Genomic DNA, 18651 nt, shown 5'->3' on the forward strand with positions numbered 1-18651 from the left:
ACTGTTTCCATTGGTGTATAGCAGATTTCCACTTGATAAACTTATAAGTGATTTATTTCTTCTTCTTGTTTCAGCAAAGCTGATGATATTCTAATCTACATTTTATAATTCCTCTTCCAGTTATAATATCCTATCATTACTGATGAGCGATCTTACTTTGTAACAGGCAATTCCAGTTTCCGTGCATGGTAGCCTGGTCATACCCAGACATTCTTAGCGCCCTCAACCTCCACTCTGATCCTCTCACTGCCGTAAGAGGGGGAGAGTGAAAGCTGCTGTGGACTGAGGGCTATTTGTTTCATTGTGTTGTCAAGTGCTGGAGGGTTTGGTCTTTTCCTCATCACATTGACCAGACCTGGACAGCGTGAAGAGGGGACCATACTGGTCTGGAGGCCTCATTTTAGGAAAGATGTGGAGCTGCTAGAACAAGTACCGAGAAGGAAAATGAGATTGGTGAGCAGAAAAAAGTGGTGTCTTACCAAGAAAGGCTTCAGTTCTGCAAATTGCAGCATCTGGAGACTAGGTACCTGCGATAAAATCTGATTGAGATGTTTAAGGCTTTGAATGGATTGAGAAAGCACAATGCTGATGGGATTCTTCCTCTTGCTCAGACTACACACGAGGGGAGCAAAAATTCAGATTGAGGATGGACAGTTCCAGAATAGATGTGGTTTGCCTTTAACCAATGAGTTGTTGAATTTTGGAACAAACTTTATCTGTTGTTGTGGAAGCTGATAGTTTAAATAAATTCAAAGGAGAACTAGATAAACTATTTGAGGGAATGAACAGATGAAATGGGTTATGTTGCTTCTTTTTTTTTTTTTTGCTGATGCTGTATAAGCTTGCTTTCTTGAATCATTTGCCACTACCAATGCTATATTGGAACAAAATTTGGATATGTTTTTTACGTATTTACATTTATATGTTATAAAGGGATGTGTGCTCCCTTGGTCAGTTTGAACTCACCAACTCAATTTTAGCTTCCCTTCACTTAACTACTTTTTAAAAACAAAAATTAAACAAATCAGTATTAAAATGGGAAAGCAATTAAAATACATGCATTCATATTGTACAGTGGTACCTAAACATTTGATGTTTAGATGTTGTATTATACTAACAAATTATTCATTTTTTTTAAGAAGCTAAGATAAAAGTCTGAATAGATTTTTGTTTCTTTTTCTCTTGATATAGTTATTTATCAAGAGAAAAATATGTTACAAAGATCACTCAGTCCTTGACTGAACTTTTCACTGTTCCGTAATTAACTCATTTTCAAGAATGGCTGTTTCTTTCTTGAAAAACTGATAGTTTCAGTTGTCCTTTTTGTTGCAAGCTGTTTATTTGTTGTCCTGGCTGCAAATTCTCTTCCTCCTGTGCTCTTATCCTTTATTGCTCAAACTCAGTAAGATTCTCATTAGCAAAGTTCATCAGCTTCACCATGTTGGTCTTCACTCTCTTCAGGTGCCAGTTCCACAATTTGTAACCGAATTTCTGAAATGTTGGTAATTTCCTGAATACTGTGAGTGCCACACACTGTTCATCATAACTTCCTCCCATGGTGCCTTCAACAATCCATAGGCAACAATCTGGTGCACAATGCCTATGGATATTGTATCTCTACCAAAACTCCTGAACTGAAAGCTGGTCATCCTTTCCATCTGTCTCAATGTTAATTTGTCATATGGTAAGCCAAAGGTAATAAGTTTTTAAAGTTGCTGGCACCCCTTGGTCTATTGTTTGCAACAAAGGGGTCATATATGTTGACATGAAAACTTGTATATTGTCATTCAGGTCATAAATTTTATTAACAGGATGACTAAGTATGTTGTCAAAAATAAATAAGGCTCAATTGCTGAGATTTTGTTCCTTACCATACTTCTTAATAAGTGAAAAGAAGAAGCAAAAAGTTTATAAATTTAGAATTTTAAAAGTAAAAACAGCATTATATTTGAATGATGTGATTCAGAATGGTGCCTGCCTTAATACTATCTGTATTAATTGTGTATACCACATACCAGGAATTGTAACTGTTAATCTCTCTAAAAAAATTAAAAGTTTGGTGAAATGAAAAGAAAACTTTTTTGAAATAAAATTAGAAGTTTTTAAATGGGAGATGAAAAAATCAAATGTTTCTTTTCATTGAATTAGATTCAGATTTTATTGATGTTTTAATGATTTTTTTTAAAATTATTATTCATAGGTTATCAAAGAACCATATTACACATTCCCTTCCCAGAATTACTTGAGTCCATATTCTTCACTTACACTGTCTATCAGAGCTTATACATTTTGGGCTTCATCTAAACAAACCATTGTTTCCTTATATTCTCCCATGTCAGGTAAGATTGTTGTTTTCTAGGGCTTCTAATTTTAGGCATTTGTGTTAAATATTTTAAAGTATTTTAATACTTGCTCCATGATTTGTCTTATTACTTTGTTTATAATAAAATTGTCAGCAGTAAAAAAGTCACTTATCCAAAGTGTGTATGATATTATAGGAATCTTCTAGTTATTTACACACACATTAAAACACGTGATGTTACATGTTCCATTCATGCCAGTAGCTATTTTTCCCCCTTTTTCAAAATGGGCAACAGGACTGCCAAAATATTCAGTAGCTTTACAGTGGAAATACCACCAAATATTTAGCAAAGATATCTTTCATTAATATTTAGCTGTTGTTCTCTGTGAGATTCCTACATTTTGCACAGTATTTGTGTCATGTCCAGGCGACATCACTGGACAGTGCAGTGTTGAGTCAGTTTGGTGTGACATAAGCATTGGGAGATCAAAATTGAGAGTAGGAGTGTGCTATAGGCCTAATGACTCTGATGAGTATAATAAGAAACTGTACAGGGAAATAGAGTGGGCCAGTAAATCAGAGAGTCTTATAATGGGAGATTTTAATTTCCCAGATATTGACTGGAATTTGGGGGCTGGTCACTCACACACTAGCAGGGCTTTTGTGGATTTATTGGATGATTGTTTTCTACATCAGCATGTTCGGGAGGCAACTAGAGGGAGTAATACTCTTGATTTGATTATCATCAGTGATTCTTCATGCATTAAGAATCTGCAGATAAATGAACCACTAGGTGGCAGTGATCACAGTGTGCTGAAGTGGGATTTACTCAAAGAGGTAACTACCATTAGGGGTAAAGGGAAGGGTTATTGCTTCCGTAAAGGTGACTACGATGGACTGAGACAGTATTTAAATTCTATACAGTGGGACCAACTGATGATGTTACCAACAGCAAATTCAAAATGGGAAGCATTCAAAGAACTTATCTTGGAAGCTACTAGGCTTTACATACCAACTAAGAAATATTGTTCAAGGTTTAGGCCAAAATGGATGTCAGATGAATTAATGAGGCATATGGCAGAGAAGAAAAATGCATGGGATACTTACAAATTAACACACAACACAGAAGCCTATGATAGATACAAGTTGATATGCAACCAAGTTACAAAGGAGGTTAGGCAGGCGAAGGCAGATTACGAGAAATCCTTGGCAAGGGATGCAAAGAAAAACAGCAAAGAGTTCTTTACTTATGTAAACTCTAGAAGGAAGGGGATGAATCAGATTGGCCCACTTGATATTGATGGGTCAACTGTTGATGATCCTGCTCAGGTAGCTAACAAACTAAATGAATATTTTGCATCGACATTCACACATGAGGAGTTATTCAGCGAGGGGAATGCCAGAGGTGTATTCAACTCTAGCAGTAAGCTACAGAATCTTGAAATAACTGGGAGTAAAGTAGAGGAGAAACTGTTGAAGATAAACACAAGAAAGGCAGCCAGGGTGGATGGGATCTATCCAGTTATATTAATACTGAGGGATCCAGGAGGCCAGCTATCCAGTTCGTTACCATTTTCCTCATTAACAGGGGCTTTCTCCCTGAGCACTCTAGCTTCATTTTCAGAGGAGTCTTTTAAGTCATTGGCCAGAATTTTGTCATTATTTGATTTTTCAGCCATACTTTCTGCATTAAATTCACTTTCTTAGCAATTTTCTGACGTTTTAAGTAGTGGTTATCGCGATTTTCAGGTTTTGGCGGGAAACGCCTGTAGACAAAGAAAACTATTTTATAAACTAAGTATAAGTTAATTCTGTCAGGAGTATTATATTTTCCATACAAAATAACCTTATCACGAGCCGTTTCAAGTACAATATATTCACATTTCTCGACTTTTGAGACGTATTCAAATCAGTGGCTATGCCAGTGGGCTCGCTACCGCTGAAGCTGTAGCGATCGCGCTGGACAAAATCACTCTCAAAAGAGCAAAAATAGGCAAATACAATCACAAAAACTACTCTTGCCCGACTTAATTTACTTACCTTCATCTGTGATACTCTTCAAACCTGAAAAATCCATGTTCTAATACTTGCCAAAATCGAAGATCGCGCAATAACGTCGTCCGCCGTTTACATCAAGTGGAGCTTCGTGCAGATGCGTCCGTACACTTCCGCGACCACAGCGATACTCCGGTACTACACTGACAGTGGTAGAGAATGAAAGGGACTTGGGGATGGTTGTGCAGGCAGATATGAAGTTCTCTGAGCAGTGCAGACGGGCTGCAAGAGTAGCTCATGGAGTATTGTCAATGATATACAGGAATTTTTCCAGCAGGGATAAGGAGATGAGCCTAGTGGTCAGGCGCGCGGGTGCGTAAGTACACGTGCCTTGAGTGACCGGGGTTCAAGCCCGTGACTGCTGAATACGGTGTTGTTTCTTGTATTCTGTGTATCTTGTAAAACTCCTCTGACCGTTTGGTCGTCCCGGAGTATAAACAGAAAATTTATTTTATTTATTTATTATTCCGTTGTATAAGGCAATGGTCAGGCCACACCTAGAGTACTGTATACAGGTCTGTAGGCCTCATTTCAAGAAGGATGTAGAGCTGCTGGAACGAGTATAGAGAAGGGCAACAAGATTAGTGAATGGAACAAAGGGGTGCTCTTATGAAGAAAGGCTTAAGTTTTGCAAATTACAGTGTCTGGAGACTAGGCACCAGCGAGGTGATCTGATAGAGGTGTATAAAGCCTTGAATGGTTTGAGCATGCTCAATGCTGATGGGATTCTTCCTCTAGCTCAGAATAATCACCTGAGAGGGCATAAATTCAAATTGAGGAAAGACAGATGTAGGATAGACGTGCAGAAATTTGCATTTAGCCAGCGGGTGGTTGGTTGGTGGAACAGACTTCCATCCCTTGTCGTGGAGGTTGATAGCCTAAATAAGTTTAAGGCTCAGCTGGACAGGTATTTTGAACGAACAGAGGGGTGAAGTGGAAGTGTTTTTTTTTTTTTTTTTTTGGCTGATGCTGCATAAGCTTGCTTTCTTGCATCAAATGCCTCTACTAATGCTAATACTAATGTAAAATTAATATGCCCGGAAATTGTGTGAATATTCGGGATGACTTCTGTTACGTATGTGAAGTCATGTTTGCTTCAAGAAAGCATCCCATAAAAAAGGCCTACTTCTTGTACTTTGGGTGTAAAGTAGGTGACCAGGACAAGAGCTGGATTCCACATATATGCTGCCTCTTCATCAAAACTGAACATGTGGGTGAATTGAAAGGAACATTTATGCCTTTTGCAGTGCCCATGATATGGAGGGAGCCAACAAGTCACGTCCCGGACCGTTACTTTTGTATGGTGCCTTCCAAGGGATGACAATGAAGAAAACCTCAAATATACCATCTACAATTCATCCCATGCTTCACAGTGAAGTACTGTCTATTCCTGAACCACCCGACCATTTTTCTGTACACTCTGATGAAGACACTGATGAACATCAACTTGATATAAAGGAAGTACAGCAGACATCTACGTCAAGGGATCCACCATTTTGCCCAAACTTTTATCCTTCTGAATCACATAAGATCACAGAAAGTGAGTATAATGACCTCATCAGAATCTCAAACTGCCGAAGAATAAGGCAGAGGTTTTGGCTTCAAGGCTAAAACAGTGGAACCTTCTACATCATTCTCCAGATCAAACTGGGGATCCTGAAAAATTCCATGAAGGCTTTTGAAGTGAACGGACATGCATTCACATACTTGCAAAAGAAATTCCCAAGACAGTACTGAGAAGATTAAGGCAACTTTTCAAAGATGAACAGTTTGAATGTGTCCTTAATGATAGTGAGAAATCAGCGTGGAAAGCCTTTCAAAATGTTTCGACTGCTTTTCTAGGAAATGTTAAAGCTGGCAACAAGCAACTTGTGGAAAATCTCATTACTTCTTACAAAAAACTAGGTTGTTGTTGTTGTGGGGTTTTTATGGCACATAAGCTGCTCTGGCTATAATGCGCCTAAAAAACTTGCTACGCATCAATGAAGATGCATTTCTTGCACTCACACCTGGATTTCTTCACGCCAAACTGTGGTGCAGTTGGCAATAAACATGGTGAGCACTTCCATCGAGACATCGCATCAATGGAACAAAGATACAAAAGCAAATGGAGTGCTGTCATGTTAGATGGTGAAAAGGGATGCTCCCGAAGCTGAATACAAGGAAAAGGTGAAAAGGTCCGGTGTTTGATACAGGTATGTTCGTAACTACATCTTACTGCCACATAAATAAAAATACCTTGTATAAATATAAAAAACTACTTTTTTCAAAAATAAAAGCCAATCTGCCATTTTAAGCACTGTTTCCATGTTTAACATCCCAAAATCTATAAAGTAAACTTACTTTCATGCCATAACAAGATATGACCCAAAATTTGTTGTTAAGTGTAATCTAGTCTGACCCATTGATGAGTGGAAGTAATTTTTAATTAATTTTAATTTGGAAAAACTTATTTTGCAAGAAGCTATAGATACACATACTGTTAAAAAGAACCTTAAATATAATAATAAATTTGGTAGAGATTCCAGAAAATCACACTTCGTAATAAACGCCTACAAACTGCAAAGCTGTCCACTGTTTTGCTTCAACAGTTATTTTTGCAGCTTGTAAGTGACATCTTAGTCGGCCAGTTTCTAATACAATTTCTTCATGATGAAATTCATTGAAAATTTCGGTCAGCTTTGAAATATGCATTTTATATTCTTCTTTCTTCTCAACAACCAAATTATACAGTTGAATAATGACAAACGTTGAAAGAATTTTGTCCATTGCTTTCAAACAATCCTCCAATTCTTGACAAAACCTATCCAGGCATTCATACATTGCTCTTTTTAATTCTTCTTTGTGTGACAGTCCAGTATCCTTCGTCATTTCTCCTGCCATTTTTTTTCTTTATCCTTATTTTTCCTATTGAAATGCCCATTTTCTCCCAAGTAGTATTTGCGAATAGAAGAGCCCTTCTACAATTTTATTTTTCTTCATTAATAATTTTAAGGTTTTAACTTTACAACACATTTTTCCAGGCTTATTCCAACTGTTTGTAAATATTTTTGTGTAAGGTTAACTTTTTGTAGAAATTCATGCTAGAAAGAAAAATAACTTAGAAAAAAGGTATTGTTTCAAAATTCATTTTGACCATATTTACAGATTCATAATGTGCACTCTATCTTGTCTGAGCAAGTCTTTTGACTGTCATTCCTGTATGTTTTTTTTTTTTTTTTTTTTTAATTATTTCCCAATGGTGTGGAGAGACTGAAAAGAAAGAATAAAGTTTTCCAAAGTTCCAAAGAAGGTTATGCAGGACAAAATGCTTGCAAATGAATGCACTCCACATAAATTTAACCAGCCATTTTCACAAGGTATAAACAATTCTTCGGGATTAATTTCCTTGATTTTAGATTGGACCCCTGCCATGGTTGCCACATTGTCATAGCCTTAACCATAGTACAGATTTATATCCAGTCCATCTTTTTTTACAATTATTCAAAATTTCTTTTGTGAGTTCAGCAGCAGTCTTTCCAACAATGGGAATGAAGACTAAAAATGAGTCCTTCACTTCAAATTTGTCACCGACAATGTGAACATATCTAATTACTTTAATGTGGTCAGGGTGAAGTACATCTGGTTTACTGTCAAATAGAATTACAAAATATTTAGCTTTTTTTATATTATTAGCTACTGTTTTTTCTTTCATATAATTTCCTAAAATGTTAAACTCATTTTGAATCTCTAGCAATAAATATGAAGGTTGTTTCCTATGAGATGAACGTTCAATTCTAAAAATATGTTCTTTCAAAACAGGGTCATAATTTGCTAGCAACTCTACCATGTCTCTAAAATTTCCTTTATTTGTAGAAAATATGGATTCATCATGTCCACGAAAAAGAAGATTCTTCAAGCCAGAAATAAGATTACATCAAAAAGCCAATTTAAAATATCTCTCCATTTCTTTCTTTATCCAGTACTGTCTGATAAATGTGGTCAATAGTTGGTTGAAACTTCAACCCTGCATTTAAGGTTTCCCACTTCTCCAAGTGGAAAATGAGATATGTTGTTCACTATTTTCATGGTCAGAAACCTTTGGGTTTAATTTCCACCAAGTTTTAAATTCCGTGATAAAGTTGAATGTTTCGATTTCTTTATCCTCCAATGAAAATAGTTTACAGCAAAAACAAAATAAATTTCCTGATTATAGTGAATAAACCACCCATTCTTAAAATTTTTTCCCTGTTTGGCAGTGTCTTATAAAACCAAGAAGTTAGCTGTCGACATTTCCCTTTAATTTTTTGTCATGCTCTTTCAACAGTCAAAAGGTCTGTCCTTTTTTTGAATATTTTCAAAAAAAAAAAGGACAGAATAAAATAAAATAAATCTCAAGTTATCTGGTACAGGATAGGCCAAAAAAAGCAACATTGGAATTCTTTAAAAATATGTTTATTTCCTCTTCCTTTTTCAGAATTTTCACACTGCTCATGTATTTTCACCGGATTCTTCTCCATTAGTGGATGAATAACTTTCTCTATTAGATCCTCTTGAGAAGACGACTCTTGTGCTTGCTCTTCTGATTTATCTTGTTGAATATCTGTTGCACTAGATGTTTAAAGTGTAACATACTTCATCAATGATCCAGACATTGCTTGAATAATTTCATCTCTTGCTTTCTTTGCTTTTCTCTGTTGAAATCCACTCGGTCGATTTCCCTTCGTTTTGCACTTATATGTAGGGATCTATATAAAGAATTTCATTAAAAAACGGAAAATATCTCTAAAATAAGTAGAAATCAAAATGAAAAATGAGGTTTCAGCAAATAAAAGGCTTACCTGTATACTTTGTATAAATCCGCTCACCAAAAATTGGTGCTAACTTAAAGACTTGTAAGGAGAACTTTGTAAAAAAAAATGTGGTTAAACTAAACATGTTTGTAAAGTCTGAATATTGTTTTGATCCCCAGTTTTATGTACCTTGTATCTTGTCATTAATTAAATTGTGTCAAATAGAAATTTCAACTAACAACTGTAAATTTAAGTGGAGAAAGATAAATTTTTTAAAAAGTTGAAATTATTTGTTGAAGTTAATACTTTTCTTCTCATATTTTCAAGTGATGACATCCCTTTCTGATGGCACCCAGGGCAGACTGACCTCCCCCCTACTATGCCACTGATGAGCAGAAATGTCTGTAAGAATTATGAGATCAAACAGCCATTCCATATTTGATGGTTGTTTTATTGGTTTTCCTTTTTCTGTCATAAAAATATCAATTTCATGACATAGTTTAAAGAAACGATATAACACTTTGCCACGATTAGGCCATCTCACTGCACTATGTCAGATTACATCTTCGTATTCAGGTTCAATTTCTGAAAGAAACTGTTGAAACATACAGTGATTAAGGCCATGTGATTTAATAAAATTTACAGTTGAAATAACCACATTCATAACATGTTAGAGATCCAATACGTTCCCATAGAGAGCTTCTTGATGTACATTGCAATGAATTCCAATTGGAGCTTCAGCTCTGATATCTATCATTTTCTTGGTTATTCCACCCATAAGCCCAATGTTTTTACCAATCATATTTTTTGCACTGTCAGTTGTGACTCCGACCAAGGTTTTGATATTTAATCCTAACTTTTCACTAGATTGGCAAAAATTTCAAAAAGATTTTCACCTATAGTTGTTCTGTGCATGCTCTGTAGATCAGCAAAATCTTCAGCTGGTACAAAATTATCATTAATTCTACATATGAAGATAAAGAGTTGGGCTATGTCATTTACATCAGTACTGTCATCCAGTGACACACTAAAATATTTGGCCCTGAGTGCCAAGCGATTTTCTCTGAGATATACAGTGTGCTCTTTGTAAACGACAAAGTTTAATTTTCTTTCTAGTGTCATTTTCTCTTTTGTTTATCTCAAGTGGTTCTGTGCTTCAAGTGTTAAAGTAAGAACCAAGAAAGGAAAACTACCTTTCTCTTTTTCAGAGTATATATATTAATTACTAACAAGCTACTAACCTTTACAACTGCTTGGTCACTGGTGGCACCATTCCTGCCTCCACGTGGCAGGACGGTAACCTGGGAGAAGAAAGCCCCCTCTCCCAGGGCTAAAAGGAGCAAACATGGATTTTGACAATTTCCCTCCAATTGAGCCTCGATGCTCATCATGTCCTAAATCAAATGATAATGATCATGACACATCACAGTTGAAAAGACTGTGGACTGACACACAGCAGAAGGAATGTCCATCTTTCCTTATCTTCCACTCCTTGTCAAACAAATGCATGAGTACACTCTCCCCATTTCTGATATAGAAATGTTTGGAAAGCTCAGCAGATTCACCTAAAATGGCAAAAAGATTTAGATCAGGTGATTTACAAATTGAAAGTGAGAGTCGTAAACAATCAGAGACTCGGCTGAACCTCTCAACCTTTGGTGGTATTCCCATGCAAGTTACCCCACATGCAACATTAAATGCCTCCAAAGGGGTCATCACTGAGTAGGATTTAATCAATGTCACAGAAGATGAATTAGTCCAAGAATTAAAAGAACAAAAAGTCACATATGGTAAGCGGATTATGATCAAAAAAGATGGTCAGCTTGTTCCCACGCGGAACATCATCCTTACGTTTGGCACACCAAATTTACCATTGAGTATTAAAGCCGGCTATCTGAATTGCCGTATAAGACCCTACATTCCTAATCCCATCAGGTGTTATAAGTGTCAAAAGTTTGGGCACTCTCAGTCCGTCTGTCAAGGGGATGCAGTGTGCCCAAACAGTGGTTCAAAATCCCACGCACAAACAGAGATGCTGAAACACCACATTATCCAAACTATCAAGGCCAACACTCCGCTTATTCAAAGTCCTGTGAACTGTGGAAAACAGGAAAAAAGATCCAAAAATACAAAGTAGAGCAGAAAGTGACTTACCAAGAGGCAAAGAAGCAAATTATGTTTACTACACCTAAACACACCTACACAGCAGCAACAAAGAAATACCAGTCAGCAGCCACTCAAACTGATGTGTCAGTACCCCCATCTATGTCTATTGCAGACTGGGCCTGAGAAATACTCTCAACCTCACAGCAATCTACTAAGGAACAGCATGCGATAGATAGTGCTAACAACACACCAATTACAGTACCGCCAACTGCTTTGCAGTCTTCTTCAGAAACCATAAAAACTAAAACAGCAGTCCCAATGCAGAAAAGTCGGCAAAATGTAACAAATATGGATACAGATGAAAACATCAACCCGGATGAACCAATCTTAGATCTGTACACAGAAGACAACATGGACACAGCGTGTCCTATATTCTCAAAAAAATAAAGAATAAAATTGGAGAGACAAAAATAGACTGGACCTAAAAAGCAGACTGAATCAAACCCAAAATGCTAAAAACAAATAATGTATCACATCATACAGTGGAACCGTAGAGGTCTACGTAGCAACATCGATGATATCCGTGACCTAATACAACGGTATAGTCTGGTAAGCATATGTTTACAAGAAACTAATCTACCACCACAAATAATTCCAAAAATCAAGAACTATACTGTATATCAGCATACTAGAAATAACAATACCACTGTGCATGGAGGTGGGCCATTCTAGTAAACTCAAGAGTCCCTACTAAACACATTCCACTCCAAAGTTCCTTAGAAGCAGTAGCAGTACGTATCTCCTTAGGAATCATGTTAACAGTAGTTTCAGTCTACCTATCACCAAACAAAGACTATACTTATAATGACCTAGAAAAACTTCTGATATAGATCCCTCCTCCATTTTGTTTATTTGGAGATTTTAATGCACACCACCCAATCTGGGGCTCCCCACATACAGACAGACGAGGAAAAGTTCTGGAATCACTGCTTGACAAACATAATCTAACACTGTTGAATACTGGTGCAGATTCTTACATTCATTTCTCCACTAGAACAACTACAACTATAGATTTAACAATCTGCTCTCCAACATCCACTCATCTGCTGGACAATTCTGGACAATCCGCTAAACAGTGACCATTATCCGATAATTTGTGAAATCCAAACAACTAGAATCCCTCAGGAAAATAATTCCTGCTTAAAATGGAAATTTTCCAAGGCCGATTGGAAGTTATTTTCTTCAAGTATCTCATTCAATGATGAAATTATCAAATTCCAATCCATCGATGATGCCACACAGCACATTTAGAATCTCAGATTCTAAATGCCGCAACCAAGGCCATACCAAAAATCCATACTGGTTCGTTTAACACGTTCGCTGCCGGTCATCAGTCAGCATGCTATCGTCAATAGCGCGGCACAGAAGGCCAGAAGCCGACTGTGTTTCCATAACCAAAAAGCTTGAAAATTGGTAATAAGGGATTGTTCGGTATACCATATCAATATTTAAGTGTCGTATAAGCAGTTTCCAAAAGATTTTGAGATTCACGCGCCAGCGCGTGATAGGCACTGGAGGTCAAATTTGGCTTTAAATGCCGCATCACGCGCTGGCGCGTGACATAAAAACATAATAATATAGTTTGTAAATAATAAAACAAAAAACATGGTAACATTAAGAAATACGTTTTATTTCATACCGAACCAATACAGATTATAAATACTGTGTGTCAGAATGTTACTTATGTATAATTTTTGCACAATCTAAGCAATAGCCGGGTGATCCTTCACAAACACTGCAGATATAGATTGTATCCTTACGTTTCCCTTCGGAATAGCAACGTTTGCATTGCTTCCTCAATATCAATACAAAGGTTGGCAGGGTTGTCAAGGACACTACTGACACTACACTGCTGCAACAGGATCTGGAAAGGTTGAGCAGATGGGCTGAGAGGTGGCAAATGAAGTTTAACATTAACAAATGTAAAGTACTACACATGGGAAACAGCAACCCCAGGGCAACGTATCAACTCTGTGGTACTACACTGACAGTGGTAGAGAATGAAAGGGACTTGGGGGTGATTGTGCAGGCAGATATGAAGTTCTCTGAGCAGTGCAGACGGGCTGCAAGAGTAGCTCATGGAGTATTGTCAATGATATACAGGAATTTTTCCAGCAGGGATAAGGAGGTGATTATTCCATTGTATAAGGCAATGGTCAGGCCACACCTAGAGTATGTATACAGGTCTGGAGGCCTCATTTCAAGAAGGATGTAGAGCTGCTGGAACGAGTACAGAGAAGGGCAACAAGATTAGTGAATGGAACAAAGGGGTGCTCTTACGAGGAAAGGCTTAAGTTTTGCAAATTACAGTGTCTGGAGACTAGGCACCAGCGAGGTGATCTGATAGAGGTGTATAAAGCCTTGAATGGTTTAAGCATGCTCAATGCTGATGGGATTCTTCCTCTAGCTCAGAAAAATCACCTGAGAGGGCATAAATTCAAATTGAGGAAAGACAGATGTAGGATAGACGTGCGGAAATTTGCCTTTAGCCAGCGGGTGGTTGGTTGGTGGAACAGACTGCCATCCCTTGTGGTGGAGGTTGATAGCCTAAATAAGTTTAAGGCTCAGCTGGACAGGTATTTTGAACGAACAGAGGGGTGAAGTGGAAGTGGGTTTTTTTTTTTTTTTTTTTTTTTTTTGGCTGATGCTGCATAAGCTTGCTTTCTTGCATCAAATGCCTCTACTAATGCTAATGCTAATGCTAAAAATGCTAATCTTTTCTTTCTTCCCGTGGTTTGAGCACATGTTCCAGTTCAGGTACATGATGCACAGTATGAGGGAGATCAGATGGCTGTTTTAATAAAGATCTGATCACTGATAAACGGAAGTCATAAAGTTGCACCTTGTTATGTGAATATTTATTATAGATATGGTGTGCATTTATCATTATTAGTTGCAAAATATGCATAAATATTTTTGTAGGCCACCTAATGGTTTTCCTTTCGCAAGGATAATAGGCAAGCATTTGATCTTGCTTGTCAATGCCTGACATAAACCTATTATACTCAATTATAGGCAATGGTTTTGATTTCAGTTCGCCTCGTTTGTTCTGCATTTCCACCATATCATTTTGGTATTCTGTAGATATGTAACTGACATCTCTTCTATCCTTCCACTTAGCAATCATTACACCATGGGCACACCTTGATAAAGTTTCTCCTTTCTTCAGTTTTTTTTTTCTCGAACCTCTTTCGGAAATGTTTTCCTATTACTTCTGATTGTCCCAGTACAATGTGTTTGTCTGTCAGCGAGACACTTAGCGAGTTCATAGCTAGCCGACCGGGCTAGCCGGGTAGGCAAAGTGCCTGCCTGGCAACCCAAAGGTCGCGGGTTCGATTCCCGCCTCGGGCTTGGATCAAAGTACTGCAAAAACCTTGGGAGGTGCATTATGGCCACAGAAGTCTATGCGCCAACAACTACCAAAAAAAAAAAAAAAAAAAAAGAGTTCATAGCTATTGTAATAATTGTCCATAAATATGCTATGCCCGACATCTAACATCCCATCAAGTAAGTTCATGACGACTTTTTGTGCATGTCCTTTTCCACCAGAATCATCCAACATACCGGTATACACTTGAAATTTGATAACCATGCCAGTAGGCGTTGTGATCATATACAACTTGATGCCGTACTTATGGCGTTTGTTTTGAATGTACTGTCGAAAAACAAGCCTTCCACGCCACAATATCATAGACTCATCTAAGCTAATCTCACGTCCTGGATAATATATTGCCGACATTCGTTCATTGAACAGATTCACCATTTTCCGAATTTTATATAGGCGATCCCGTGGACATACCTCTTTCTTTTCTGGATTTTTTGCAAAATGCAAGGCCCGCAGTAATAATAAAAAACGATTCCTGCTCATGTTGTCTGCGAATACATGTAATCCGAACAGCTTATCTGTTTTCCAATAATCTTGTATGCGGTTCAGTCGAATGGTTCCCATATGTAAAATTAATCCTAAAAATACCAGCATTTCATCTCTAGTGGTGTCCTTCCATGCATTTATTCGAGAATGTTCTTTATTTTCTCTGGGAAGAAGTATTTCATGAGCATAAACATTTGTTTGTGTAATTATTTCATCCAAGATATTGTCGGTTAATAAATGACGAAAGTAATCTATTGGATTCTCACCTGGCACGGGTTACAGCAAAGACTCGGATTTTGTGAAACGAAACTGTTTCATCGATGTTACGTCATTTTCCCACACGACGTTTTCCAACTTACAGGGATCCTGCAGTGAAAGTGTAGCCTCTTCCACAATACCTTCTTCATCTACACTTTCCGAATCCGAAGCGTCCTTTGGAGGGATAAAATCTTCATCATCATCGTAACTGACGTCACTGGAATATACGTCAGATAAATCCTCCAATATTTCTGCAATTTCTTCATCTGTAAGGGATTTTTTATAGTGCACTTTCCTTCTTTTCGGGCCCGACTGGCCTGCTAAACTGTCATCTGCACAACTCATATTACAAGGCTTTTCCTCACGTCATGTAACAAAATATTCAACACCACATACAACTACATATAGTTTAAACCCTTTACTTGACACCAAAACAAATATAAACAGCAGAAACACAATGCCAACTGAAGTTGACAACTTCATACAAAAGTCTAGTGAATCCCGCGCCCGCGCGTGATTGGCTACTGGGTAATGATGCCACATCCCGCGCCAGCGCGTGATCGGCTCTTCAATACTGCTGCGACATCACGCGCTGGTGCGTGATCGGCAGCGAATGTGTTAAACATGCCAATCTTTTGTGGAGTGATGCATGCCAACTTGCCAAAAAAGAGAAAAACAGGACATGATACCTGTTTCGTAAACACCCAACTACTGACAACCTTATAAATTTCAAAAAAACTGAAAGCAAAAGCACGATTCGTAAGGAAAAAGGCAAAAAAAAAGATTCTTGGATCCAGTTTGCCTCTACTATAATGAAGAACACAAACAGCAGAATAATCTGGAATAAAATAAAAAAACTGAATGGTAGATTTCTCCCAGCATCCTCTCCAATACTGAGATGGAATGGACAGACTTATCATCTCCAGTTGAAATAGCTAATGCTCTGGCAGAAAACTTTGCCAAAATCTCAGATATAGCTGCTTATGAAACATCTTTTCAGCAACATAAAAGGAGGACTGAGCAAAGCAAATTAAATTTCAGCACAAGAATAGCACTCCCATATAATCAACCCTTTACAATGTTGGAGCTACAGGATGCTCTAAACAAATTAACAAATGGGGCATCAGGACCTGACGGTCTTTATTACCTTATGTTGCAACATCTAGACAAACAGGCATTAAATTCCCTATTGCTTTTTCTGAATTGGATCTTCTCCAAAAGCTACTATCTTCGCTCATGGTGTCATTCAACAGTGCTGGCTTTTCCAAAACCTGGAAAAGATCAGACGAATCCATGCAATTATAGACAGATATCCCTTACCAGGTGCTTGGGCAAGACATTGGAAAAGATGGTACACAATAGACTTGTATGGTACATAGAATCACACTCAGTCGTCAGTTGTAATCAATACGGCTTCCGCAAAAACTGATCCACATTAGACCTTATGGTGAAACCTGAGTGTAACATACGGAACACCTTTATTCGAAAAGAACATCTTGTCATGGTGTGCCTGGATATTGAAAAAGCCTTTGATATCACCTGGCGCTATGGTATTCTGCAAGACCTGTATGCCATAGGACTCAGAGGTCGACTCCCAATGATCATAGAGAGTTACCTTAAAAATAGAACTTTTCAAATGAGTTATTGTAATGCTGTTTCGCAAGCTCTTATCCAAAGAGAAGGTGTACCACAAGGATCGGTACTCAGCGCTACACTCTTTGCTCTTAGGATAAACAATTTAGTGCAGAACATTTTGGGTAATGCAGAAATCTATCTTTATGCTGATGATCTTGCAATATCTTGCCATTCACAGAATATGCATTCCATTGAACGACATCTGCAGCTTGCAATAAACAAAATAGTGTCATGGACTTCACGTAATGGTTATCGTCTCTTGGCAACCAAAACTGCAGCCATTCACTTTTGTAAAAAATGCCAACTACATCCAGAACCTGAATTATCACTGGGAAATCAACCAATACCAATTATCAGCAATATCCAATTCTTGGGCATGAACCTTGACACTAAACTGACATTCCAGAAACACACATACTACAAACACAAACTGTCTGTATGAAAAAGCTGAATATACTTAGTCATCTTGTCTATGACATGGGGAGCTGATCACTATACTCTACTCCACATATACCAGGCCTTAATCAGATCTCAATTAGATTATGGTGCCCCTGTTTATGATTCTGCTCGAAAGACTGTTAGCCTATATCAACACAATACAACATAGTGCACTCAGGATTGCTCTTGGGGCATTCAGGACTTCGCCAGTCCAAAGCTTATATATAGAGATCAATGAACCTCCACTCCACCTTCAGAGAAAGATGCTGCTCCTCAGTTATGCAGTTAAAATATACAGTAAACCCCCACTATTCGCGGTATCTGTATTCGCGGTTTCGCGTATTCGCGATCACTGATTTAATATAAAATGAAACCTAAAAAAATGTGAATTTTAAAAGCGCCGTGAATATTTTTCGCCATAAAAAAACATGGGCGTGGCTAAAATTATCTTTCCCGGTCAAAACAACGCTCAGTGGGTGGGGGGGAGAGGGATGACAAAATCGCGAGCATGAATGTTTCTCACTAATCCTTGTTCAGTATGTGTTATGCGCTTGTCATGGAATGTTTCGTCGTTTGCTTCTAATTTATACGCTTATAAATTGATATGCTTACAAAAGTGATAAATCTACCGTTTGCAGTGTAAAACAGACTTTTTCGAGTGTGTGTTAACGGAAGAAAGTGACTTTATTGTGGACAAGTTCTTTCTAACCGTACAAAAATATGGCTACGAATAACAAGAGAAAAGCGAAAAGATCAAAGAAGGTGATGACATTAGCGAATAAAATTGAGTTATTAGACAAAATTTCAAATGGTAAAAGTGTCTCCTCAGTGGCAAAACATTATAAAATCAATGAGTCAACGATACGATCAATCAAAAAATCGGAAATAAAAATCCGCCGTAGTGTCCGTGAAAACGCGCTAATTGCTTCAAAAATTTGATCTGTAACTCGTGATGTTAAATTAGAAAAAATGGAAAAGGCTTTAAATCTGTGGATAGAAGACCGAACGCAAAATAAAATTCCGTTAAGTTCACTTATCATATGTGAAAAGGCAAAACTCCTTTATCAACACCTTAGCGAAACTGGTGGTAGTACTGGCGGGATAAGTTTTTTAGCTAGCAAAAACGCTGGTTTGAAAGATTTGTTTGAAATTTC

At 37.6% G+C, this 18651-nt stretch overlaps 1 protein-coding gene across 1 annotated transcript in view; it reads left to right on the forward strand.

Moving 5' to 3' along the window:
* Positions 1–18651, forward strand: part of LOC150091323 (proto-oncogene tyrosine-protein kinase ROS-like) — a 712204-nt gene that overhangs the window by 394406 nt on the left and 299147 nt on the right. The window contains exon 19 of the mRNA XM_090389969.1: positions 2201–2339. Within this exon, the coding sequence (XP_090246095.1) occupies positions 2201–2339 (139 nt within the window). The remainder of the gene's footprint in view (positions 1–2200; positions 2340–18651) is intronic.

The sequence above is a fragment of the Mastigoproctus giganteus genome, chromosome 1 (genome assembly GCF_048544385.1).
Source record: "Mastigoproctus giganteus isolate SK-2022 chromosome 1, ASM4854438v1, whole genome shotgun sequence".
Taxonomy (NCBI): Eukaryota; Metazoa; Arthropoda; class Arachnida; order Uropygi; family Thelyphonidae; genus Mastigoproctus; species Mastigoproctus giganteus.